The sequence below is a fragment of the Halichoerus grypus genome, chromosome 9 (genome assembly GCF_964656455.1).
Source record: "Halichoerus grypus chromosome 9, mHalGry1.hap1.1, whole genome shotgun sequence".
Taxonomy (NCBI): Eukaryota; Metazoa; Chordata; class Mammalia; order Carnivora; family Phocidae; genus Halichoerus; species Halichoerus grypus.
The window spans coordinates 80,903-107,354 of NC_135720.1; the positions used below are offsets into that span (position 1 = coordinate 80,903).

Here is a 26,452-nt window from a genome sequence, read left to right on the forward strand (position 1 = left end):
TAGTAGAAAGGAACACTAATAGCAGTTACCCTCTAAGGAAGTTGCGAGACGGATTAAGGAAATGCTTGAGCAGTGCCTGGCACGTGGTAAGCTCTCAGTGAAGAATGAGCCTGGTTTACAAATTCAATTATATTTTACTTATGCTACTACCATCGTATGCACTCTTTTCACACTTGCCACAAAGAGACTGTTACGGAACCTCAAGTTAAGCTGCCCGTGGCTGGAAAAGCCAATACTCAAGAGAGGAGCTTTGATTGGAAAGGAATATGAGCTTTATTCAGGAGGCCCGTCACCTGGGGAGAAGGCGGATTCCTGTCCAAAGGCCAAATCCAAGGTTTCTGCCTGGCCCAGGGATTTTTAAAGGAGTTTAGGGCAGTTAATCAGTAAAGGGAGGGCAGTGGTCCGTAACCTTTCTTGATTAGGTGCAGACCGATGATACCAGCTACCCACGTTATCACAGCACTCAGAAGTTGCACAAGGAGGTCTGGTTCCTTAGGGGCCGGGATTGTGCACCAGGGTCTGGTTTGTTTCCTGACGTGCAGAGGTGCTCTGTTGTTTCTAGTAAAGAATGCACGGTGTATGGGGCACCTGGGTGGCTCAGTCGATTAAGCATCTGCCTTCGCTGGGATTGTGATCCCAGGGTCCTGGGACTGAGTCTGGCATCAGGCTCCCTGCTCAGTGGGGAGTTTGCTTCTCCCTCTCCCTCTGCCCTGCCCCCTGCTTGTGCTCTCTTGCTCTCACTCTCTCTCTCAAATAAATAAATAAAATCTAAAAAAAAAAAAAAAAAAAAAAAAAAAAAAGAATGCATGGTGTATGAGGCTAAGGGTGCTTGCTAAAGCTCAAAGAGTAGTAGTTTGGCCAGACTGGCAGAGGACGCTTCAGTTCCCCACTGTCAATTTCATCATTCCATATCTGTGGGATTAAAGGTGAAGGTCGTCTTCTGTAGCTACTTCCTCCTGATTGGGGACCACGTAAGGATTTTGGAGTAAAGACTTTTTTACAGAGTGGGGGAATCTTGTTTCTGGCATTTCCACTTAGGGGAACACTAAAGGCGTCTCCAAGCTAGTATGAATAGGGTGAGCTCCTGCTTGCCAGATGCAAAAAGTCAAACAACGAAAGACAAGGAGAACAAGAAATATAGCAATACTTAATAGGGTATGTTTCCATTTAGGAGTTAAATTTAGCCAATTTGTAAAAGGATCTACAGCTAGGGCATCTATGGTGGTGATGTGTTTAACTCTTTCATGACATCAGTTACATTTTTTGAGTAATTTGGGACATATACACAACAAATACTCTTTTAATGAGAGCACAGGTTCTCCTTGAGCTGCAGTCCACTATCAAGAAAAACCATTTGGTTTTAGAGAGCCACCTTCTGAATTTGTGAGTGACTGAGTGTCAGGTTTGCTTAAAGGTGATGTTGTATGCTTGGCTAAAGCCTCTACTTGAAATTTTAATTCAATAGAGGCAGCTCCTGGGACAAATATAGCTAAGGGGATAAAAGCATCAAGAAGCCTTCTTTGTTGGATGTCTAGCCTTAATAATACCCTAATTAGGAGGAATTGCTGGGAAGTGGGAGATGACTTGTTCCAGGAAATAAGGGTATCCCCAAGTGCATCATCCGATCCTATCATAAGGAAAGTGGGTTGATCCATTATTGCTACACAAGCCCATAGTTAACCCCATGGAATGGGTTATGCTCCAGCTTTAAAGGAACAATTTTGTCATCCCAACCACATAGAATTGGTCAAGGTGATAGTTGAGTTATACAATTGTTGGGGAATCCATCCCATTGTCCAACTGTTCAAGTAATCATATGGGGTCCTGTTATTATCCCCACAGAGAAGCAAGCATGAAGACTATCTATACATGAGCTATTGTGACAGTTTCTCTGAAGTGTACCTTAAGTTGTCTAGCATAGGCAAACAACAAACACTCAAAGATAATCAGGACTAGAATTTAACATCCACAAAAGTGTGTTATTGAAACATAATTTTTCTCCCTAAAGTCACCCTCATTTCTAAAGATAGCCAAATTGAGACTAATTCATTTGAAAAACAAGTCCAATTTTAAAAACCTTGGCCTAATTATTTACATAAGCTCAGCAAGAATAGTGATTGACCATATAAATTCTTTAATACTTGCTTTGCTAGAACTCTTTATAAGGAATCTCTAGATTGAACTTTTATTTTTATTTATTTATTTGAGAGAGAGAGCACAGAGTAAGAGTGAGAGGGAGAAGCAGACTCCCCGCTGAGCGGAGAGCCTAATGCAGGGCTCGATCCCAGGACCCTGAGATCATGACCTGAGCCACTGAGACACCAAAGCACCCCTAGATTGAACTTTTAATAGCCTCTTGAGGCCAGAAGCCAAGCCAAATACTTGTCATCAGATTTGCCTGTAATACCTGTAGATTTGGGTGAATTCCTCTTCTTGAGGTCCCCCAAATATCCTGAGGTTTCCTGCACCTGCCAGAAAGTGACATTCTTTACTCACCTGGTAAGGCTGCTGGGAACTTTGTAAGCAGGGTATCCCATTGACATCTCTAAGGAGCTTTATTGACTCTATAAAGTTAACCTTAGTTCCTTAAAGCTGCCCAGTCATATCTGATTCTATGCATGTCTCTCTCAAATATGACATTCCAGTCAAAGCCTTGGTAGTATAACCAATATTTCCAATGGTGTCCTGTTACAAGGAGAACAGATTTTTATCAAACTTATGCAAATAATTATAATTGCCATGAAAAAAAAGAATACTGAGAGTTTCTGAATTCACGAGGGTTTGGGTAGGGAGAAAAGTTAAATGTTTAAATTTGTTCACAAAGGGATATTTTACCATATTTCCGTAATTCACAGATATCTTAAGAGAAAATTTCCTTAAATTTGGAAGAGCAAACGTTAGAGAACTAGCAGTGTTTCAAACCAGGCTTATCAGTAACTTAACATACCAAATAAAAAAGCCTAATTAGTCAAAAAGACTTCACTTAGAAATTGAATCTAGGAAAGTTTGTTTTAAAAAACCTCAGAAAGTTCTAAAGCACATGCCTAAATAGGAGCATTATCATAACACTTAATATTTAATTACCTATTTAACCAAGGTGGCAATAAGAGATTCTACACAAGGTTATATAGTTAGCAAAACTTAGCTCCTTTAATATTTAAGAAGTTTTTTTGTTTTGTTTTGTTTTTCCCAAGGAATCTGAAGTCTTTATTTCAAGCATAAAAAGTGCAGCCAACGCGTCTTCCGGGCCGTGGGGAGGGCATGAGCCTGTGGGAGGGGCGGGCAGGGCCAGCACTTGACCGCGGAAACCCACGCGCCTCACAAGCACGCTCCCAGGTTCGGGAGGACGCAGAGGGAGAGCTAGCGGAGAACAGGCCACAGTAACGCCCACGCCACCTGCCCCGGGGAAACCGGACGGCGCCTGCGCGGCGTGGAGCGCCGCAAGGGCTTCAGAAACTGTAGGACGTGTGGGTGGCGCAGGAGCGGACTCCTCCTTGGAGCGCTTGGCGGAGCTGTGAGTCGGGAAAAGGGACTTGTAAGCTTCCGATTCTTCGCTGTCGGCAATGGACCTCTTTGGGGTTCCACACAGAGGCTTCCCAACTTTTCCAGAAGAGCTCCCATTTGCTGCTGCACTTCTGGGAGCTGAGCTGGCTTTCTTCTCTCTAGAATCAAGGCTGGTTTCTTCAGGCTTCCCTGTCTTAATTTTCGATGGCCCTGGAGATTCTTCACTGACACCTGGCTTTGAGACACTCTGCCGCCTTGGGTTTCTTTGCTTTCTTCCCCAGCTTCGCCCTCAGCCTCCTCCATCCTCCTCTTCAGCGTTTCCCACGTCCTCCTTGGTGCCGTTGGGCACGATGACGTCGTCCTCTGGGAAGGCAGCCCCACGTGTGCGACAAACTTCTGCTTTTATCTCTTTCAAGGTTCGTTCAGAAAACCCACAGCCACAGCACCGCAGGAAGCAAAACCTGTGCCGGCCATTCATCTCCGAGCCCACAACGGGGCAGATGAAACGTGCCCGCTGGAGGTCATCGTGTTTGTCACCTTTTGTGTTTCCTTTGTCCCCTTCCCAGGCAGGATTATCAGAAAGCCTTAGTTCTGTCACATTCTTACTGCTTTTAATGTGAGATGCTGCTTTCCCAAGAGCCTTTTTGGAAGACTTGTCCAATAGAAACTCAATGAGGGCATCTTTGTTATAAAGTCTGCCAAGTTCACAGGCAACTATTGGTCGCCTTAATATTTCTTGACTTAGAGTACAATAGTTCCATTGGGCCACTAATTCATCATCTTTGTCAACCTTCTCAGCCTTCTTCGGCCCCTTCACCAGTTCGTGTCTCTTGGGGATTATTCCTCCCTCGCAACCCTTTGCTAGCCAGTAGTCAGAGTCCAATATTTGAGAAGTTTTAGTTCTCTTAAGTAATCAAAGACCTGATAAAGGGAAAACATAGAAACTTTGGTTTTCTGCATAGAAAAAGAAAAAAAAAAAAACTTTGTTTATACTTTCTTATCAAGAACTGACCAACAATCCCAGAAAACTTTGTCTTTTTAACAGAGAGAAAAGCAGAATTCATTTCCATCTTAGTTTTGAGCACACGTAAAATTCTTTCCCAAAGTTTTCCCTTCACAAACCTTCTACAACTTTCTTTTTCATTCAGATTTTGTCCTAAGCCTTTTCTTTCTAAATAACCAGTCTCATTTTAGGACAAAATTAATTTCTTTTACCTCAACAAAAACATATTCTCATTTCTTCTTTTTTAAAAGATTTTATTTATTTATTTGAGAGGGGGAGATAGCACGAGCAGGATGAGGAAGAAGCAGACTCCCCGCTGAGCAGGGAGCCCGACTTTGGGCTCGATCCCAGGACCCCAGGATCATGACCTGAGCCGAAGGCAGATGCTTAACCGACTGAGCCACCCAGGCACCCCTATTCTCATTTCTTATACCTTTCTTACACATCTCTTTCTTTCCTACATACAGAGTTGCTTTCCTTATTTCCATCAGTCTTAATTACATTTAGCAGAATTTTAACTCTTAGAAACCTTAGTCTCCAGTGAAAATTAAGTAGTAACCAACTGTGAACTGTCTGTTACACCAGGATTCTGTAGGAGGCAATTTTTTGAGTACATTTCATAATTTCTAAAAACATGTTTTATACCACAATCTTTCAGTTAACTGTGTTTATTAGCAGACCCAAATATCTTTAGTTTCTCCATATTAAGAAGCCAGAAACAGATAAGCCTATGTTTAGCAATTAATATTTCAGTATTTTATGTTATTTGGAAAAGAATTAGATAATCGAATGAGTTCAACCCAATTTATCATTTAACTTAGCAAAAGTTTCAGGTTACCAAAGACTTTGAAAGCTATATGCCTTTTTATTTATTCAACCTACTTGTTCTTAACAGTTACCTATGAAAACTTTATGAGACAGACAAAAGCAACCATCCTTTTAAGTCATTTTTTTTTTTTGACAAATTGCAACAGACACAACATGATTTTAAGTAATAAATTCAGGTAGAATAAAAGCTGATTATCTGTATCATATTCCATGTAGATAACTCCAAAAACATGTTTATTTTAATTAAACCAACAACGATGAATTAGCTTTAATACCGAACATGTTACATCTGTGTCTGCTAAAAGACCATTAATTTGTTGCCCACTGTCACTTTTTACCTGGGGCACCTGTGGGGGAAATCTGAGGTAAGCAGTTTAAGTCCACAGAGCCCCTGGATCCCTTCATGTTGATTTGGGAGGTGCTTTATCTTGAACCTCATAAGGAGGGGACCCAACAATTTGGGGTGCTTTTCGCTCCTTGATAATGAGGGTAGGAGGAGCAGAAGCCGATGGCACCCCCGGCACCGAGGATGGTAGAGGAGCTAGCTATGTGAGCGGTGCCCACGGAGGTGCAGAAACAGGAGGAGCAGGAGGTGGAGGCAGAGGTGCAAGGGTGTCACCAGAAAGGCTGCAGGCAGATTCAAAGCTTAGAGTAACACCCCCACCCACCCACCCACCCCCGTCTGTCTCTGGGTCTCTCTCTCCTGCAAAACAGGTTTTTTCTCTGGTTGCTTTTCAGCTCTCTGCACCATTTATTTAAAATATGTCCTCATGGGCGCCTGGGTGGCTCAGTTGCTTAAATGGTCGCCTTGGGCTCAGATCAGGATACCAGGGTCCTGGAATCCAGCTCCCTGCTCAGTGGGGAGTCTGCTTCTCCCTCTCCCTCTGCCCCTCCCCCTGCTTGTGCGAGAGCGTGCGCGTGCACTCTCTCTCTCCCTCAAATAAATAAACTCTTTAAAAAAATAATAAAATAAATAAAATATGCTCTCGTGGACCTTCTTGGGGAACAGAAGGAGTATTCCCCATCTTCCTGGGCAAAAGTTCAGAAAGAACACAGAAGAAACAAGACTATGACTAAATGAAGCCTGGAGTACCTCCGTCAGCATTTGTTCTTCCCTAAAAGTTGGCTTCACCAATTGAACTGAATGCTTCCTAGTTTCTGGTTTCTCCCCAAAGTTGGAGTTTCACCAACTGAATCAAATAGCTTCCTAAGAGAGCCAAACCAAGACCCCTTATTTAGAGGCAACTGAATGGGAGGAAGGAATCCAAGAGAGCCATTTAGTGACCATCTTTCATCTCTAAATGGTACATTGGCCAAACTGTGTTACAGTAAAAGATAATCTTTTTCACAGTCATAGTTCCTGGCTATACTCCTTTCACTTACTCAAAATTTGGCCCAGTGGGCTATTTGGTGGGATAGAGATGGAATTTCCCATTATACACAAAGTTGACATAACCCAACACAACCCACCCCACCAACACACACCAAATCAGATCTATTCCAAATTCCTAATAAATTGACCGTTATTCAAGTCCCTTTTAGTTTCTCCCGAAAGCCACGCCTTTCTAAAAGGAAAAAGCATGGACAATGAAACAGAAGCACCCTGTGCTTCGCAAATGAGAAACTTGCATCAGCATGCACTTTGATGGATTTACTGGTCCAGAAGTTTGTCAGCTTCCCCAAATGCTCCTTCCCTTTCCACTCAAAACAAAAAACGAACTTGGCTACTAGACTGTTTGGGAATCAGCAGGGAGTTTCCCTGAGACAAAAATAGTCTCCTCAGCTGCAGGGACATATCCCTCAGATTTCCTCCTGGAGACCAGCTAGCCCCAAGCAGCTAACTTCCTGCAGTCCTCCAAGTTACTAGCCCAGGAAACTACCAAGGAAGCCATGGCACATTGCCAAGGCCAAACTGCTCTGCCTTGGGATTCCCCAGGGGATCTGGATGCCACAGGAGCATTGGCTCCTGGGTGGCTCACCAAAATTTGTCACCAAACACCAGGGTTGGCTGCCCCTGGCTTGAAAAGCCAATACCCAAGAGGCACTTGGCTGGCTCAGTCGGTAGAGTGTAGAGCATCCGACCTTTAATCTTGGGGTTGTGAATTCAAGCCCCAATCGGGTGTGGAGCCTAGTAAAAAAAAAAGCCAATACTCAAGAGAGGAGCTTTGATTGGAAAGGAATATGAGCTTTATGCAGGAGGTCCGCCACCTGGGGAGAAGACTCCTGTCCAAAGGCCAACTCCAAGGTTTCTGTCTGGCCCAGGGATTTTTAAAGGAGTTTAGAGCAGTTAATCAGTAAAGGGAGGGCAGTGGTCCATAATATTTCTTGATTATGTGCAGACTCGATGCTGCTGGCTACCGACAATATCGCAATGCTCAGAGTTTGTACAAGGGGGTCTGGTTCCAGTGGCCGGGATTGTGCAAGAGGGTCTGGTTTCTCTTTCCTGACGTGCAGAGGTGCTCTGTTCTTTCTAAAAAAGAATGCATGGTGTATAGATATAGACGGGCTAAGGGTGCTTGCTAAAGCTCAAAGAGTACTAGGTTGGCCAGAAGGGCCAAGGTGGCTTCAAGAGAATCAGTAGTTTTTTCTCATTCTGTTCACTTCCTGACGCTTGGTTGGACCCGAGTATCTTCATCTCTCCTATGGTTCATTTAAGCACAATTATATATTCTTTTGTAATTTGCTTCATTTGTAGTGTTAGCCCTTGAATGATGTAGGGGCTAGAAGCGCCAACCTCCACAGAGATGAAAATCCACACATAACTTTTGACTCCATTCAGCCTATTGTTGACTGGAAGCTTTGCTGATAACATGAACAGTTGATTAACACATATTTTCTATGTTATATGTACTATATGCTGGATTCTTACAATTAAGTGAGATGGAGAAAAGAAAATGTTATTAAGAAAATCATAAGAGAAAATACATTACAGTACTATATTTATCGAAAAAAATCTGCGTATAAGTGGACGTGTGCAGTTCAAACCTGTGTTATTTAAGGATCAACTCTATTTTATATAATCAGTAAGGATGTGAACTCCTTAAGGATAAAAAATGTTATATACATGTTTTGTATTCAGGACAGCATCTAAGTAAGTATAATAATTTTCTGTCCATAAGCAACAAAGAAAATCCTGTTTTACCCCTTGTTTACAGTAAAACATGGGGAAACTTTTAATTAAACAAATACTTTTCAAAAAATCTTTTCTGGTCCCCAAATTACATGCATCCGGTGGTCCACTCTATATGAGCCAATTGCTTGTTTGCTTGTTTTTTCAAATGATATTTTTAAGATCATAAAATATAATATTCATATAAGGAAGTGCATAAACACATGTGGAGATTAACAGATGATTATACATCAAGAAACCTAGTATTGCAGCGCCAGAACCTCCCTTCCATAGTCCAGCCAAACAGGCTCTTCCTACTCACTGTGTACTCGTAAGTTATGGAACATGTATTCTTATGCACAACCTTGTAAGACACATCCACGTTGCTGCGTCCCCCCTCTAGGTGAAGTCAGTCAATTTTCTTGGCTGTGACATATCCCTCAATTGGTTTATCCCTTCTGCTGTATATGGACATTTGGCTCATTTCCAACTTGGAGCCATGAAGAACAATGCTATATGAACATTCTTGCACTTGTCTTCTGGCTAGGATACAAACCTCGGCAGGGAATTGCTGGGTCATAAACTGCATGCATCTTCAACTATGCTAGGCGACTCCCGTAGAGTTTCCGTTACTCCACAGTTCTGCCAATTTTTTTATATGGTCAGACTTTAAAATTTTTGTCCGTCAGGCGTGAATTCGAATGTTTTCTTAGGAAAGCAGAACCTTTCTTAGGCAAAAAAAAAAATCTGTCAGCCTCCTTGGAATAGGGGGCGCTAGCCAACAACAGGAGCAACGACAGGCGCGAGATAGAGCGGCCGGAAGGAGCGTCTCCAGAAGCCGGAAGTGGCGGGACTTCCGGCCGGGCGCCATCTCGCCGTGAGACAGCAGCAGCCGCAGCCGAAGCCGCAGCAGTGCGATGTCGTCGACCGCCGTGGGGTGTTGGGGACCCGGCCGAGACCTGGCGATGGAGCCTCACAGCACCGCGGGCCCTTTGCGGCTGCGCTTCTCGCCCTACGCTTTCAACGGAGGGTAACGAACAGAGAGCCTCGGCTTTCATTCGTCCCTGCTGAAGTCTGTTGGGGGTCGCGGCGGAACCCGCGCTGGCCCTCCAGCCGCAGGCCTCCGTTTCCATGGGTTGCGGGGGCAGCTTCGGTCTTAAGTGCCTCACCGTACAGGCCCGTCACTTGTGCGTGGGCTGCTCTTTGTTGCAGTGAGACAGTAGATACACATTGAAACCTGGCCTCTGGTGTGGAAGAGCTTTAGGGGAGACCTAACCTTTCCTTACGGTCTGAATAGGTTTCTCATGCCAGAAGGCGAGGGCACAGGGTTAGCATCTGGTGTTAAAATGTTAGGATTGATTGGTTAGTGTCGTTAGATGCTTGACCATGTTTGTGTCTGCAGCTAAAACGTCTGATCCACGTAATCATTTTCTGTTATTTTAAATAGAAGGCAGCGTTAGTTGGCCAGATTTAGTTTCGTACATCAGTGCTTGTTTTCAAGGTTTAGCTTAAGTTCAGGGAGAAAGTAGGCAGAAGAGAGACCTTTTAATATGTGTGTTCTTCCATGTTACACTCAAGTTGTCTTTTTTTTTTTTTTTAAGCTAGCAGTTTTATCTTTAACACTTTCCTTCATAGTGCACTAAAAGAGGTGGTTATGTAAAAAGACCATGCATTTAGGACTTCTGACCAATGGAGAGGTGTGACTTGAAGCAGTGGTTGTAGCTTACCACCCAAACTTTGTACATTAAAACATACACACCCAATTCAAACAAACAGATGGTTCTTTGAGATAACCAGGTTAAGTAATCATGTCCTTATGGATTTGAAACTTTAATGCAGATTTTTAAAGTATGTTGGAAAGAGAGGGGAAGGCTCTGATTTTAGCCTTGTTTCTGCCACTGAAGTTCAGGTACCTTTCAACTTCTTGAACCCAGATTTCATTATCTTTCCTAGCTAGTCAGCAGCAGAGAAGCGTTTTGTACATTGTAAGCAGTTATCTTTTTTAATTCTCAGGATAACTGAGTGTTAGGTGGTATTTGCTCCATTTTTACAAAGGAACCAGGGCTCTTAGAAGGTAAATTGCTCGAGTCATAGAGCAGATGTGGGGTTGAGCCAAGACTTGAATCTGTCGTTCCTTTGCCGCTGATTTTATGTATGCTTTTACCATTGCACTTCTAAACACTTTCTGTGACAATTAATGAAGTAGTTCTATCACAGGATGGGTTGTTAGACCCAATTCATGAGGCAGTTATAAAATATAAGACTTTTCACGGTGTTGGGTATTCCGTACTCATTACTCTTTAACCCTTTGTAATCCAGTTTAAGCCATTACTGCCTTAACCGTTAGTGAGTTATGATTTTGTGATTATTAAGTTACCTTTCTTCAGTCTTTTCTTCGTTTTCTTTAGTGCTTGTTGCCGCAGGCTCTTGGGCAGCCTTTGCTTCTACAAAACAAGGCTTAATTCCGTATCTCCTACTCTGTCTCTTTAAATGTAGTTAAACCCCATTATAAACATTCTCACGTCTCATTCATGGGAGGATAATTCCCAAATGTGTTTCTTCAATTTTACCTCTCATGAGTTCCTCCTTCTGGGCTTCTTAAATGAAACATTTCTGCCTGGATTTTCTGCTGTCACCATAACTCAAGATACTAAAACAAAAATCAAGCTAATTATTCCTCAATCATCTTTCCTTCTTTGCATTCATAATTAATGCCATCATCCTGCTTAACCAGGTTTAAAATCTTGGACATCACAATTGGCTCTTCCCACTTCTGTCACATTTTGGTAGTTACAAAAACTTGTACAGTGTACGTGTTTGTGTTTTTTTCAATCCCCGTTTCTTGCAGTTCACACTGCTGCTGTGCTACTACATTAATCTTACTGGAACAGTGCTTTGATCCCATTTCACATACTGTGTTACTGTCACAGTAGCCTTCTTAAAACTCCACTCCACTTTGCATATGGAACTGTTCTCATTCCAAAATCTTTAGTTAGGGGTTTTCGGAAGTCAGACCCCTGTCCATCACATTAGCCTTATGTTCCTCCATTAGCTTACACAGAAAGGAACACCTTAATAAGTTGTTTGAATGTATTATTTGGGTTATTACCTGTTTCCTTTTATTCATTGTCCATATTAACTGGAGTGCCATCCTTTTGTACTGCAGAGCTTTAGTGCACGTCCCACCTCAGTAAAAATAATGGATAAAGTTTTCTGAATGCTTGTGTTCTGTGAGGCATTGTGCTAGGTGCTTTTGTGATCTCTGTCATTCATCTCTATCAGTCATCCTGTAACACAGGAACTGTTACTACCAATAACGTGAATTTGGATAATTTGTCTGCGGTCACAGAGCTGGGAAGTGGCAAGGACAGGTCTCCAGTAACTCCAGAGCCCAGGTTCTCAGTGATCACACTCTGCTGTCTTGTACCTGTGCCACAACGATCAAGCTAATACTGGAGGACCAGATATGTTTCAGGCACAAGTAAAAGGGCTTTACAATTATTAACTCATTTAATTCTTGTAAAATTCTAATAAAGTAGTTACTGTTATGATCTCTGATCTATATATGAGGACACTGAGGTCTGGGGAAGTTAAACAGCTTACCTACAGTCTCATATCTAGTAAGTGAGAGACCCAGATTTAGAACTGGACGAACTTCTTTGGGAATTCATACTTTAAGCCTTTTCAGTACACTGTTAGCATAAATCATACAGCAACAAAAGAAAAAGTTTGTTTTTATTCATTCATTTCCAACAGCTGTTTGGGTGTTTACTGAGTGGTAGATAAGGACTTGGATATAAAGAAATGAAAAACATGAAACCCTTCTTTGAGTTCAGAGAGCTTTGGTTGTGGTACCACGGTCTATACCTGATCCCCACGGGCAGGGTCTGGTCCAGTTTTGTGATATCAGTACCTTGCACAATGTCAGTATTTAATTTTTTGATGATGTTATGATAATTCAGTGGTTTTTCTGTTACCTTCTGCTAAGTGACCTTTGCTCTGACTTAGGCTTGTGTTTTTTAGGGAGTACTTAAATTTTTTCCCCCAGTTGACTTGTAGCCAGGGATCCTTTCCCTTTGATCTTTCATCTTTCATCTGAGTCCTGCTCTTGCTTAAATCTAGTGGGTTTTATTCCAATATATGCTATAGATAACTCTCCTCTAGAGAGAGGTGCTATTGACCATTTTTGTGTCTCCTTTTTTTTATTCTTTTTCCTCAGTACTGTATTGGCAATCGCTGGAGAAGATTTTTCGATTGTTGCTTCTGACACTCGATTGAGTGAAGGGTATTCAGTTCACACCCGGGATAGCCCCAAGTGTTACAAATTGTAAGTAAATATTTCTAGGGATACATTTCCCAGTATCTTGTGATGACTTACTGCTGTAAGAGATTTCACTTCTAAACCGTTTATTTCATGAGTTTTTAGATTGAGTATTTGAGCTTAGTTTGCATTTTTGTTAGAAAACTGTTTTCTGAATTAGTATTTCCTAATAATTCAGTATGTTGTCTTAATGATATTTGCTGTACTGGCAGGAAATATTTTTACCTTAACATTTTATCATGAAAATTTTCAAATATATAACAAAGGTAAAAGAATTTTGTAGTGAACATCTATATGCTATCACGTGGCTCTTGTTAGCATTTACTATAATTATGTTACCACATAGCTTTGCATTCTTTTATCTGTTAATCCATTGCATTTTTTTTAATCTCCCACTTTTTTTTTTTTTACCCAAAACATTTAGCCATCACCTAAGCAGCTATATCTGTGAGCCACAGTCTTAATGGGCTAGCTATATTTTTTCTAAAACATGAAAATGAAATATGCACTGATAAGTGATGGTTTGTAGTTAACATTTTTGGAAAGAGTTGCAAATGGTGGTTAATTCCTAAATTAGTCCACAAGAGCCTATTAAACCTGAATTGTAATAGGAGTGGATTGATGGGGTTCAAGTCCCTTGGACAGGGCCCTGTGTTATGAGTAGGTAAAGAAGAGGGCTCTGTCTTCTCTCCTGGTCCTGGGCTAGCCCACACCCTACCCTAGAGAACAGTTGATGTTTGTCATCTTCCCAGTTCTCTTCATGTGCTCTTTTTTCTCCTTCTAAGATTTTATTTATTTGAGAGAGAGCGTGTACATGTGCGCGTGAGAGAGAGCATACACAAAAGGGGCAGAGGGAGAAGCAGGCTCCCCACTGAGCAGGGAACCTGACTCAGGACTCCATCCCAGGACCCTGGGATCATGACCTGAGCTGGAGGCAGACGCTTAACCGACTGAGCCACCCAGACGCGCCTTTTTACGTACTCTTCTTCCATCTTTCGATACCCCCTTCTCTCTGCTTCACAGTGCATGGATGCTACCTTTTTTCTTCTTAGGAGAAGAAAAATTATTTCATGGGTTTCATAATTTGGAAGTAGTAAATGTCACAGATAAAATTTAAGAACATAACTTTACAAATACCATTCTTATGCAAGGTTCTGCTCATCTTTGTAATGTTCTACTTTAGTGTGTGTGTTCCTGAAGGGAATACCTGTTCTTTTTTCTTATTATGAAATACTATAGGCATATAGATAGCACATTAATAACTTCCTCTGTCCTTATCATCCATCTTCAGCACTAAACCATACATAGAGTTGAAGCTGCCTATGTACACCTAATCCCAAGCCCTTTGGGGCTGACTTAGAGCCAAACTTGCCTCCTCCCCACCTGTTTGAGACTCTACATTTAGTCTTTGTTCTTTGCATGCAAACTCCTCTTCCTTTGATATACACCTGACTATTTGGGAAAAGCATCTTAAAGCTCCAAGATTTTGTTCTACCCTATTGGTATTATTCACCCATCTTGGTACTAAAGGCACTGCAGCCTTATGGGAGATCGGAGCTCTTTAACTCAGTGCAGTGAGATTGGTTGTAGGGATAGGTCAGGAAATGCTGGTGATGCTCCCAGAGCTGTCAGTGGTCCCCCTAGTTGGACAGGTATGGTTTGTGTGAATCATAAATTTCTGAAAGGAAGAGTTTATCATGAGACTTCTGCTATGTTTCTTGATGAGATTGGTGTAGGTTTCCTTATAGATGGATATTAAAGTTTAGAAATCTTTGAGACCTAATTCAATTTGTTTGGCTATACCAAAATTTAATCAGTTCCGCAGTGGTGGGCATTTAAGTGCTTTTTGTTTGTTTTGTTTTAGAGAGCCATTAACATAATACGTATACTTTCACAAGTAAGCCTATAGTATATCTTTGCAAACTTAAGTGAGTATATTTACAGGGTGAATTTCTAGCAGTGGAATTATTGAGTGAAAGTGATGTTACTGGATACTGCCAAATGACCCTTCTAAAAAGTTAAATGGATGTATGCTCTTGCCCAGTTACTTATTAAGAATATCCATTTTCCACAACCTCATCAGCATTAGGCATTATTAACCAGTCTAATATATTGAAATGTAGATTTGGATTTGTGAACAACATGAAGGCTCTTCATGTTTATGGTGACTTGTGTCTCTTTTTATGGACTCCTGTAACTATCAGTCTTTCCATTGTGGGTTTTTTGTTTTTTTTTTAAACTGAGGTATAAGTGACATATAACAGTGGTTTCAGGTGTGCAACATAATGATTCCATATTTGTGTGTATTGCAAAGTGATCACCACAACAAGTCCAGTTAACATCTGTCACCATACGTAATTACAAAATTTTTTCTTTGTGGAGGACTTTTTAAAAAAAATTTTATTGTTATGTTAATTACCATACATTATATCATTAGTTTTTGATGTAGTGTTCCATGATTCATTGTTTGTACATAACACCCAGTGCTCCATGCAGAACGTGCCCTCTTTAATACCCATCACCAGGCTAACCCATCCTCCCACCCCCCTGTGGAAGACTTCTAAGATCTGTTCCTAGCAACTTTTAAACATTTGATACAATATTATTAATTGTAGTTACCATGTTATACATTACATCCCATGATACACTGTGTTAATGCTTTTGGTATTTATAAGAGCCCTTTTAGACTAAGGAAGTTAAAATTAGACTTTGGTTATATCTACTACAGTTTTGTGTTTTTTTTTAATCATTTTTCTCTATATAAGTTTTAATCTGGGGGGCGCCTGGGCGGCTCAGTGGGTTGAGTGTCCAACTCTTGGTTTGCGCTCAGGTCATGATCTCGGAGTCATGAGATCAAGCCCTACATCAGGCTCCATGCTCAGTAGGGGGCCCACCAGAGATTCTCTCTCCCTTTCTTTCTGCCTCTCCCTCTGCTCGCTCGCTCACTCGCTCGCTCGCTCTCTCAAATAAGTAAGTAAATCTTTAAAAAAAAAGGTTTTAAATTGGTACATAGTTCTATGTGGGCATTGGGTTGTGTCATATTTAAATAGGTGGCTCTTAACCCAAGATCGTATCAACTGTGTTTTCTTTAGGCCATTCATGCTTTCATTTTTCTGTAAGTCTTTGATCCTGCCTATAATTCATTTAGTATTGGGAATAAAGTGATGACACCCCCCCCCCCCCTCCAACAAAGGGCTAACTGGTCCCATTACCATTGGGTAAATAATGGGAGTAGGAGTTTTAAATTTAAAATTGCCCAAGGCATGTTTTACTTTATTGTCTAACCAGCTCAGTTTCCCGAAATGTGCTTTTTACAGAACAGACCAAACAGTCATTGGATGCAGCGGTTTTCATGGAGACTGTCTGACCCTGACAAAGATTATTGAAGCAAGACTAAAGGTAGATGCTTTTGTTACATGTCTGTGCTATGGAAAGTTAATAACAATTCATAGATTGTTTGAAGCATATAGCAGAACTGTTGTACAGAATAGCTGGAGAAGCTCTAGGTTAGCTGATGAAACTACAGCCCATTCTAGAAATGAAATGATACTGTTAATACAGCTATATGAAAGTAGCATAATGTGAACCTGCAGGATATTCCCTTTGTTAAAATCTCCGTACAATATAAAGGTTCTCTACCTTTTTCAAGGTAGCATGCAAAGGGTTTCTTCTGAAGATAATCTTCCTTCAAAAACAAAAATTCTGTGGAGGAGGCAAACTTTTAGACAGGTGCTTGGTTTGGAATACCGCCAGCTGACATGCTTTCCCTCTTGACAGCATTGCATTCTTAGTCAACAGGACACGTGGGCAGCAACCAGAATAGATAAGGCAGGAGTTTGGATGAGAGGCACAGCCAAAGCTGTCATCACCTAACACCTGGGTAGGCTTTGGTGGACTGCCAGCTGAGGAAGTTTTGACCCGTGATGGGTGGGCTTGGAACAGCAGGAAAGGGTGGTATGAGGAGGAGGTGAGAGGAAGAGCCGTTCTCACCTGTACTGCAGTTTTTAAAGGGGCTGACAGTGTCACTGCCTGCATGTCTTTTGTGCTAGATCGGTAGGCGTGAGGAATAAAGGAATACCAACTTTTAATGAAAGCAGAGGCACGTCTGGATTTTTATTGTGGCCTGTGTATATTAAGCATTATGTAACTTCCAGTAATTTCAAGGAGGTAGGCTAGGAGTAATTTAGACTGTATTAAAATGGAATTTTAGGGGCCCCTGGGTGGTGCGGTTGGTTAAGTGTCTGACTCAGCTCAGGTCCTGATCTCAGGGTCGTGAGATCACGCTCAGCAGGGAGTCTGCTTAAGTTTCTCTCTCCCCCACCTTTCCCCTCCCCACCCCCAGCCCCTCCACCCCACATGTGTGTGCATGCTCTCTTTTTCTCTAAAAAAAATAAATAAAATGGATTTTATCTGTAATAATAACTAGTAAATACATACTCTTAGCTGGCAAAAATGCAAGGCTGGAATAGGATTTAATTTTGTAGGGTATGTGTCACATTTTTATGTAGTTGGTAAAGACACCTGAAACGTGAAGAAGTTAGCAGAGGTGGTCACATTCTGTCTTTGCCTGTTTGTGAATAACACTTGAGATTATATGCACTTACTAATGATGTCGTAGGTACTGGAATATTTAATAAATTTGACATCTGTTTCTGAATAATTTTGAAATTGCTTGTTAGAATGTAAAAATGATTTCATTCAATAGTTATCACTTGTTAATAGTTATTTAAAATCTTTACATTGAAAGCTTCATTGATATACATTTATTGACATATTTATACGATTCCTGGTACATATTTTGTAAATGAAAGTTACAGTACAAAAGTACACGACCAACAGAGTAGTACTGTGTTAATAAAATATAGCAAGAAACAGTGAATTCAACATAATTACACAATCCTTGAAATTTTTCTTTCATACATTATCACATAAATGGTGTGGTGATTAAAGTGTTGATGCTTGGTTTTGAAATGAAATGAAGATTTTTTTCCTAATCTTTTTTTTTGGTATTTTGACTAATCATTTTAGCCTGTATTCTTAAGTAAATCTTTAGAGATGCTTGCTCTGTGGCTGATAAATTGGTGAACTTAAATTTATTTTATGTTTGTAATTTTTGTAGAATTTCTCTGTTGGATAATTTAGGATTCCCTAAGGCTGCAGTAAATCTAGGATTCAAAAATCACAATAAAGGTTTGCTTTGGATACTTCTGTTCTCCACTATAGATGCTTTAAGGAGCAAGACCACTTCCCAGAGTAAGGGTCCTGTCCTCAAACCTTCTGTTCTCACAGGTATCTACTGTGCAAAGAGAAGGGCTTGTATCTGGGTCTGATCAAGAGTCAGCACACTTCACCTGTAAAGGGCCAGAGAGTAATTACTTTCAGCTTTATGGGCCATTTACTCTGCTGTTGTAATATACAAGCAGATGTAGATATATGTAATGAATGAATAAGACTATGTTCTAATAAAGCTTTTTTTGCAGAAACAGTTGGTGGGCTGGTTTTGGTCCATGGGCTCTAGTTTGCTGACCCTGGTCTAGAGGCAGAGGTAAAGGAGAGCTGGACTTAAATCATCCTCCCAGGTCACCACACTTATGCCTGACGTGTGTGCATTTGCTCTTGAATGAGCAGTTCCTGAGATAAAGGTAGCATGGAAAATAGAGAGCTGAGGGCAAATTTAACATTCTTTCCCTTAAAAATTTTTTATAGCCCCCCAAATGGTATGGTAGTATTATTTGTGTGATCACGAAAGAAGTAGGCATCCTTTCACCAAGATAGCTGCTCACCCTTTAACTTCACTGTTCCTTATTCTAGTCTGTAATATATTCTGCCTCTCAATGCCTGTTACTTTCATTAATACTTGCAGATGTATAAGCATTCTAATAACAAAACCATGACTACCGGGGCGATTGCTGCAATGCTGTCTACAATCCTCTATTCAAGACGCTTCTTTCCCTACTACGTTTACAACATCATCGGGGGACTGGATGAAGAAGGTAGAATTCTTTCTTTCTGGAAAATGAAGGAGGGGTGGCATATTTTAGATATGTCTGTTTCCATCTACAGTTGAAAAGAACCATAAACACTGTCTTGCCCAACAGTCTTATATTTGTTAATTAAAACAATAAGAAACTGAAGCTAAAAGGGAAGTAAAGAGATGATCCAAAGGCACACTGCAAGTTGTATACTAAAGCTCTAATAATGACTGATGGGCAGGCTGTTATTTTACTATTTTCTGAAGATCTTGCATGAGTTCAGTAGTAGATAATTAGCATTTCAATCTTATGGAAAGAAAGCTGACTTGGAGAAGCTTAGCCTAATTATCATTCTACATAACAAACGTATTTGACTTAAGTTTTTAAAAAGCGATGCCTTAAAAGAAAGGTATGCATTTCCAACAGCGTATTCAGGACATTCTGAAGCACCTCTTTGATTTCCTGTTGGAGTCAAACCAGGAGGGCCTAAGAAAATCAGTCTTGTTACTTGACATGCCCATCCCATTTTTGATCCAAGCTCTGTTAATGGAGCAGGGACACTGATGGTTTTCACTGGGTCTCATTTGGATTGATTTTCAGTTGCTTCCAAAAACCAGATACTATCTCTCAGGACAGATCTGTGCCACCATTTACAGTAGCCCATTGAAAAAAGAAGTTATAGAAATGTCTGGTTGATAACAATATATTGAAATATATCAACTGAGAGGGAAAATTTCTGGATAGTAAGGAGTTGGGCTTCTCTCATCTCCTCTCTCCACTTTTTACTGCTGTCGCTTCTTCTGTTCCATGGGCTTTTCCTTTGTTCTTTCTCTCTGTCTTAATAGCAGCCCCCATATGTGGCCTCTGGGAGCATTCCAGTCATTTTATCTACTGTGGTTTAGATGTAGACAAATTAGGTTGACACAGTGTATTTTGAGGCTTTCAACGTTACTTGAAAACTAAGAGGAAATTTTTTAAAGCATGGAAATAGTCAAAAGAAATTAATCACCCTTGATAAGGTAAGATTACCTTGCCTAACCCAGCATGCTGGACACGTTTTTTTCACTTAAATTATGTCTGACTTGAATGTCAGATAAATAAAGTCAGGTTTAGCAACATTAATAATAGCTACAATTGAATTTTAGCAGGCCAGACAATGTCCTTTGAGTTTTACTGAGAGACAGACACCAATTTAGGAATGCTCACATCTACTAAAGGGCAAACCTCAGGTTTGGGTTTGGATCTGTTTTGAGTTCAAAGCCCTGTTCTTTGATGTTCTGGTGGTATTCTCAGGCATTTCCAACTGTCTTTTTAAATCTTCTCTGGTCTACTTTGATTATCCTTTACGTTTATTTTTATTTCTTAGAGGAATTTGTAAATTCCTATAATAAAGCAGTCCTTTTTGTCTGTTCCCCAAGATACTCCAGCTTTTACCTGTGCTTTCCTCTTTCTTGGTTTATTTCCTTGCTTTGGTGGTGTACATCTCTCAAGATATTTCTGGAAAAGAAATCAGGAGGCCTTTTTTTGAGACTTTTCAGATCTTATGCTTCTGTTTTCATTCCTGCTCTTTACACAGCCTATACATAAGCCTGGTGTCCCCAAATCCAGAGTCTCCACTTACGTCTCAAGAGACCTTGTTTCCTCTTTTCCTCCCTTGTGGAAATGGAGACCTGGAGAGCAGTGCTCCTTATTGAGACCTTCAGGGTAGTTGGGTCAATAGCTGTCCTTCAGGACACTGGGATCATTGGTTATCCTTAGAACAGTGGGTCCAACAGCTGCCTTTCAGGATAGCCAGTTAAGTAGCCGTCTGCTTTGACCTCTGTGCCTTTAACTCTCTACTTACAGTCATCCTTTAAAAAATCCCCCCCCCCCCGTTAATAATGGCTTTAGTTTTTCTGTAACAAAATCAGTAGTACTGTAGAAGTTTCAAATAGTACAAGAAGATACAAAAATGAAAGTAGTAATCACCCCAACCTTCTACTTCGAGATAATTACTATTAAACTTCTGGTGAACATGCTTACAAGTATCTTGGTGGTCATACGTGCTTGTGCGCTATGTAAGTAGAATGTATAGTGTATGCATCTTTACATGGGATGTATTGTCACGGAGGTAGTTTCATGCCAGTGAGTAAAGATGCATAATGATTCAGTGACTGACTTGCATAGGATGTAGTTACACCATAGTTTGCCTAGCAGTCCTCTGAAGGTAATTTAGGTTGTTTGTAGTTTCCTTAATAGAAACAATATGATGAACATTCTTGTACATACAATTTTGTATACTTCTTCAACCATGTGTACCTCCCTGGTAAACATTCCCAGAAGTAGAGTTGCTGTGTCAGAGAATACATAATTTTGGCATATGATGCCATCGCTGGCTTGCCCTTCAGAAAGGGCTTCCTAGCTGGGGTATGAGTACCTGGGCTTTTTTGCATCCTTTACCACTATCAGAATTAACACATTTTAAAGATCTTTACCCAGTTAATATTTTGTGGTTTTAATTTACGTATAGTTTTTGTATACTCAAGTTGGGCATTTTTTTGTGTTTATTGACCTTTTCATTTTTTTGGAGACTGACCTATGTGCTGACCTTTGCTCATTTACTTATCTGCACATTAGTCTTTTTTAAAAATTTATAAGAATGCCATCTAACTGTGTCAACTCTGTAATGTATGCAGTGGATGCCTCCCAAGAATGTTTTTTGTTTCTTACATTTTGGGGGGTGTCTAGCTATGGCAGAATTTTCTGAATTGCATAGGGTCCAGACTAATGGTCTTTTCTTTATGACATTGAGTGTCCTACTTTGTTAGAAAGGACTCTCCCATCCAGGGTTTACCTTTATTTCTTGCTAGGACTTGTTTTGATTTTATTTTTTACATTGAAGCCAGTGTGCTTTTTTAAAATTAAGAATTATTGGGGCACCTGGGTGGCTCCGTTGTTGGGCGTCTGCCTTCGGCTCAGGTCATGGTCCCGGGGTCCTGGGATCGAGCCCCACATCGGGCTCCCTGCTCGGCGGGAGGCCTGCTTCTCCCTCTCCCACTCCCCCGCTTGTGTTCCCTCTCTCGCTGTGTCTCTGTCAGGTAAATAAATAAAATCTTAAAAAAAAAAAAAAGTTATTTTGGTGAGGAAAAGCACTCTATATCTACAGTCAAGATTCATGCCATTCTGCTCTGATGTTACAAATGTCTCTTTTGCCTTTGCTAAGTGAGGGGAAGGTCTTTGAAGCTCTGGTCTTCAATTTATTCCACTCTTCTTTTCCTCAAATGTATTGTGTGTGGTTTTTCTGAGATTGGTTCTGCCTTTGGTTAAAACTTGGGCCTCATTTTACTTGTGGCCTGTTGGCATCCTGAGAGATCACTTGTTCTTTTCACTTTGTACTTCCTGTCCCTTTTTTGTGTGTTGAGGTTAGTGAACTGCGCACTGGGATCTCGATCTTGTCCCACAGTTGCTTCCAACCAAAACACTTCCCCTGGATTCTCCTGGGCAACCTCAGCACCTTAGATGCTGCCTTCTCAGCAGAGAATTGTTAAGTAATTCTGCAATAGAAAAAGCACACACAGCTAAGGGTAGCAGAGGTCCATGGATAGGAAGACAACTGTCCTCATCTCACATCTCCCAGGTTAACTACTGAGGTGTTTGAGTTATGGTATAATATGTTTTCAAGATCAGTTATATCACTTTTAAGACCTGTGTCATAAATGACCCATGATTTCTCACACCCAAAACACACTTGTTTTTTAAAAAATTACAGTGGCATGTGTGCTTTGTAACAGATTTAGTACCAAAGCCTACAAAGCAATTCCCTTTTCTTGCCTCCAGTCCCGCAGAGATAGCTAACTACGTTTGCAGTTTATCTTGCCATACTTTTTTGTGTGCTTATACAAATATGTATGTTTTTTCTTATGCTTTTGAACAGTATAGAACTGTGTCATACATATTACAGAGCTCTTCATTTTATATTGTCTTGTGGTTGTGGGACTGGGGGCAGTCCCATCTTCCTCTTCCATTCCAGTTTGTGCTGGTGAAAATAAGCCTTATAGGTAAATCTCATCTACAAGTGAGATTATTACTGGGTTATAGGGTTTGTACTTTACATTTTGATAGATTATACTGCTAGATTGTTCTTAAAAAAGGCATAGCAATGTATGCACCCTTCAGGAGAGCCTGAGAGGCCCATTTATCCTTCTCCTCATGGTGCTCTGTAACTGTTCAGAATGGGTACATTCAGGGGCACCTAGGTGGCTCAGTCGGTTAAGCATCTGCCTTCAGCCCAGGTCATGATCCTGGGGTCCTGGGATCGAGTCCCACATCAGGCTCCCTGCTCAGCGGGGTGCCTGCTTCTCCCTCTGCCCCTCCCTCCTGCTCATGTGCATGTGCTCTCTTCTCTCTCTCAAATAAATAATATATTAAAAAAAAAAAAAAAGAATGGGTACATTCAGATTCTGGTTTGGTGGTTTTTTTTGTTATTTTTTGTTTTTGCAATAGTGATTCTTAACTCTGGTAGTACAAAGCAAGTGATTACATTTTAGGCAGAACTAACCTTTTGCATGTGGCATTTGTGTTTTTCTGGAATTTTACCTTTATTAAATCAGTTGTTTTTTTTTATGGTGTTGATGCTAAAGAGTGTGCTTACTGTTAAGTTTAAAAACACACAGTAAATCTTCCTTGTGACTGTTCACATTCAGCAGTAGGAGAATTTTAAACTCAAGTCTATGCTAGAACTACACTAGTTCATTTTTTAGGAATGTTGTGAGGAGCTTGGTGCAGAACTCAGAGCAGAACCTGTGACTGCTAACCAGTGTGCCTGTGAGGCCACTGGGTGGTGGTCGGTGATGTCAGCCTGATGAGAGCATGAAGCTCCAGGTGGCAAAAGCACGTAAGGAGACAGGAGTGGGCAGGTGTGCCTCTGATCAAATTCTGAGAGGAGGTGAGCAGACTGCTGGGTAGAACAGTGAAATTTGGCTGAAATTTTAGCTCAGTTCATAGTCTCTTCTGTGTCACACTTCAACTAGATTTATTTTTACTGTGATTTGGGATTGTGGTCAGGATGCATCCTTATGGAGATTGTTTTATTCTTTCAGGGAAGGGAGCTGTGTATAGCTTTGACCCAGTAGGGTCCTACCAGAGAGACTCCTTCAAGGCCGGAGGCTCAGCAAGTGCCATGCTCCAGCCTCTGCTTGACAACCAGGTAATGAGACTGCGTCCACGCTGGCTGTGACATTGGCATAAAGTGCTTTCCTCTGAGTTCTCCTATTCACCCGCTGAGGAGAGTGGAGAAATCCAGGCTTTCTTGTATTTCCCTGCTGATTTTCCCTACCCCAATCTTTTGGTCTGTCTGTGTTCTGCTGGCTGTCTTGTGGCCTCTCACCTGCTCCCATGGCTCTAGCATCTTCCTGTGTCCTCATGATGTCCAGGCCTCTCGTGTCTACAATGGTTGGTCCATGTTTTCAGTTCTCTTGCCACCTTTACCTGAATTGTCCCCATTTTCACCATTTTTCTGTCATCTGATTTTGTATTCTAACTTCCAAGTACGTTTTTAATTTACCCCCTTTTCTGTTACTATTGCCTGCATTCAGGCCTTGTATTTCCCAACATCCTTTCTGCCTCCAAGCTTCCTTCCTTGTGTTTCTGAAATGTATTATATATGTGTAGTCAACTTGTGTGTATTGCTTATCTGCCTCATCTCCTGTCACTCTCCTTCACACCCAAACCTCCAGTGTGGTGTGCCTGTCCTGTCACCAGGCCTGGGGTCATAGCACACCCTTGGTCTGCAGCGTTACTCCCCTCTGACTCTGGCTCATCCTTCACACTCCTATACTCAAGTGTGTCTTCTGCCAAAGCCTTTCTCTTCAAGTAAACTTAGTTATGCCCGCTAGGGGCTCTCCTGGCTCTTTTTTCTTCTTAATGGTAGCACATTGTGTAATGGTACTCTGCTTTCATATGTTCTCCTCTCTAGATGATGCATGCTTCTCAGGATCGGGAGCTTTGTCTCAGTGCATGTTTGTCAGGTTTTAGGAATGTGTAATTCATCCAGGTCTGGAAGCTTTTCAGTTAGGAGACATTTCAAATTTGTGTGAGCTATTCATTATGAATCCTCAGACATGTGAAGGCATTGGGGAGGCTGGAACCACCTTTGTACTGTCACATGATGCCTCATCCAAGTTTCCTGTCCCACCAGGTTGGTTTTAAGAACATGCAGAACGTGGAGCATGTCCCACTGTCTTTGGACAGAGCCATGCGGCTTGTGAAAGATGTCTTCGTTTCTGCGGCTGAGAGGGATGTATACACTGGGGATGCACTCAGAATCTGCATTGTGACCAAGGAGGGCATCAGGGAGGAGACTGTTCCCCTGAGGAAGGATTGATTTGTGTGCTGTTATCATTAATCACTTCAGAATTGGTTAATTTTGTATCTTGGAACTATTTGACTAATGTGTTTTATTAAAAAATAAAGGCTGAAGTAATCATTTGTTATAACTTGTGTTCTCTAAGCAGGACAGATCTAGAAAGTAGAATTTCTTTTTCCTTTCATTTTCTTGTCTTTTTTCTTTCTTTTTTTTTTTTAAGATTTTATTTATTTATTTGAAAGAGAGAGAGAGCATGAGCAGGGGGAGAGGGAGAAGCAGACTCCCCACTGAGCAGGGAGCCCGATGTGGGACCCTGGGATCATGACCTGAGCCGAAGGCAGACGCTTAACAACTGAGCCACCCAGGTACCCTGAGATACGTATTTTAAAATTTGGTGAGAAGTCCATTGATCTGTCACCTGAAAGCTGGAGACCCAGGAGAGGATGTGTAAGGCCCTGTCTCCAAGGACAGGAGAAGACTTCTGTCCCAGCTCAACAGTTGGTCAGAGAGCACATTTTCCTTTGTACCTTTTCTATTCATGCCCCTAGCAGATTAGATGATGCCCACACTGGGAGGGGCAACCTGTTTTACTCAGTGCACCAATTCAAATGCTAATCTCACCCAGAAATCCCTGCAGACACCCCAAAATAATATTTAGCTAGATATCTGAGCACCCTGTGATCCGGGAAAGTTGACATTAAATTAATCATTACAATTTTATAAACTAGGTATATTTTTTTTTCAAAGGATGTTCCATTGATTTTGGGATTCAACTTTCTATTTAAAAATTATATAAATCAGTCTAGAATTTTCTGTAAGGTCCCCACCTCCAAAGATTGCTAGGGAAGTTTTACAAATTCATGATGCCTCTTTCTCAGCTTCAGGTATGAATTCTTGTAACCTGGTGTTTCTCTAGACCTTGGGTGTGGTCTCATTTGTAGGCATGTGTCTGCAGGAGGCTGGGGTCAATACCGCCTTGTCCAGGACACACTGTCATGTGAGTCCTTTCAGAGCTGACTCTGACTCTAGTTATTTGGGTGGCTTTTATAGATCATTTAACCACAGTTCCCATCCTGAAAAAGGCAGCCCTTTAGCACTTTGGTAGATTAGAGGTTTAATTTCTGGTTAGCCTTTGGTTTTTGGTTGAAAAACGGCCATTACGTTAAGACTTCCCTTCCTATGTCAGATTTACGTTTCTGCCTGCTGCACCTGCTGCACAGAATGAAAGGGGTTGAGAACTTGATGCTACTAGAAATGCTGGGAAACCAGTGCTTACTCTATGGATGTAGCTGTCACTTGATTTACACACAGTGAATTGGAATGCTGTGTATGTGTCTGGTCTTTTTCTTTTAAAGATTTTATTTATTTGACA

The 26,452-nt window shown here is 41.2% G+C and overlaps 1 protein-coding gene and 1 pseudogene across 2 annotated transcripts; one reads left to right on the forward strand and one right to left on the reverse strand.

Moving 5' to 3' along the window:
• Positions 1 to 3,449: 3,449 nt before the first annotated feature.
• On the reverse strand, positions 3,450 to 9,315 carry LOC118543391 (replication termination factor 2 pseudogene; annotated as a pseudogene).
• PSMB1 (proteasome 20S subunit beta 1) lies at positions 9,280 to 25,200 on the forward strand. 2 transcript variants are annotated; one of them, XM_036104388.2, is made up of 6 exons: positions 9,282 to 9,474; positions 12,664 to 12,771; positions 16,083 to 16,164; positions 18,629 to 18,758; positions 23,816 to 23,922; positions 24,913 to 25,200. In XM_036104388.2, the coding sequence occupies exons 1-6, from the start codon at positions 9,362 to 9,364 to the stop codon at positions 25,096 to 25,098; spliced, it is 726 nt and encodes a 241-aa protein (XP_035960281.1). In that variant the 5' UTR covers positions 9,282 to 9,361; the 3' UTR covers positions 25,099 to 25,200. The 2 variants fall into 2 exon arrangements, with proteins under 2 accessions (XP_035960282.1, XP_035960281.1); XM_036104389.2 differs by lacking the exon at positions 12,664 to 12,771 and having other exon boundaries at positions 9,280 to 9,474.
• The last annotated feature ends 1,252 nt before the right edge of the window (positions 25,201 to 26,452 follow it).

Coding starts and splice junctions, on each gene's coding strand:
- PSMB1 (XM_036104388.2), top strand. CDS start 9,362: ATGTCGTCGACCGCCGTGGGGTGTTGGGGACCCGGCCGAGACCTGGCG. Junction 12,772..16,082: donor AGCCCCAAGTGTTACAAATT/GTAAGTAAATAT, acceptor TGCTTTTTACAG/AACAGACCAAACAGTCATTG. Junction 23,923..24,912: donor AGCCTCTGCTTGACAACCAG/GTAATGAGACTG, acceptor CTGTCCCACCAG/GTTGGTTTTAAGAACATGCA.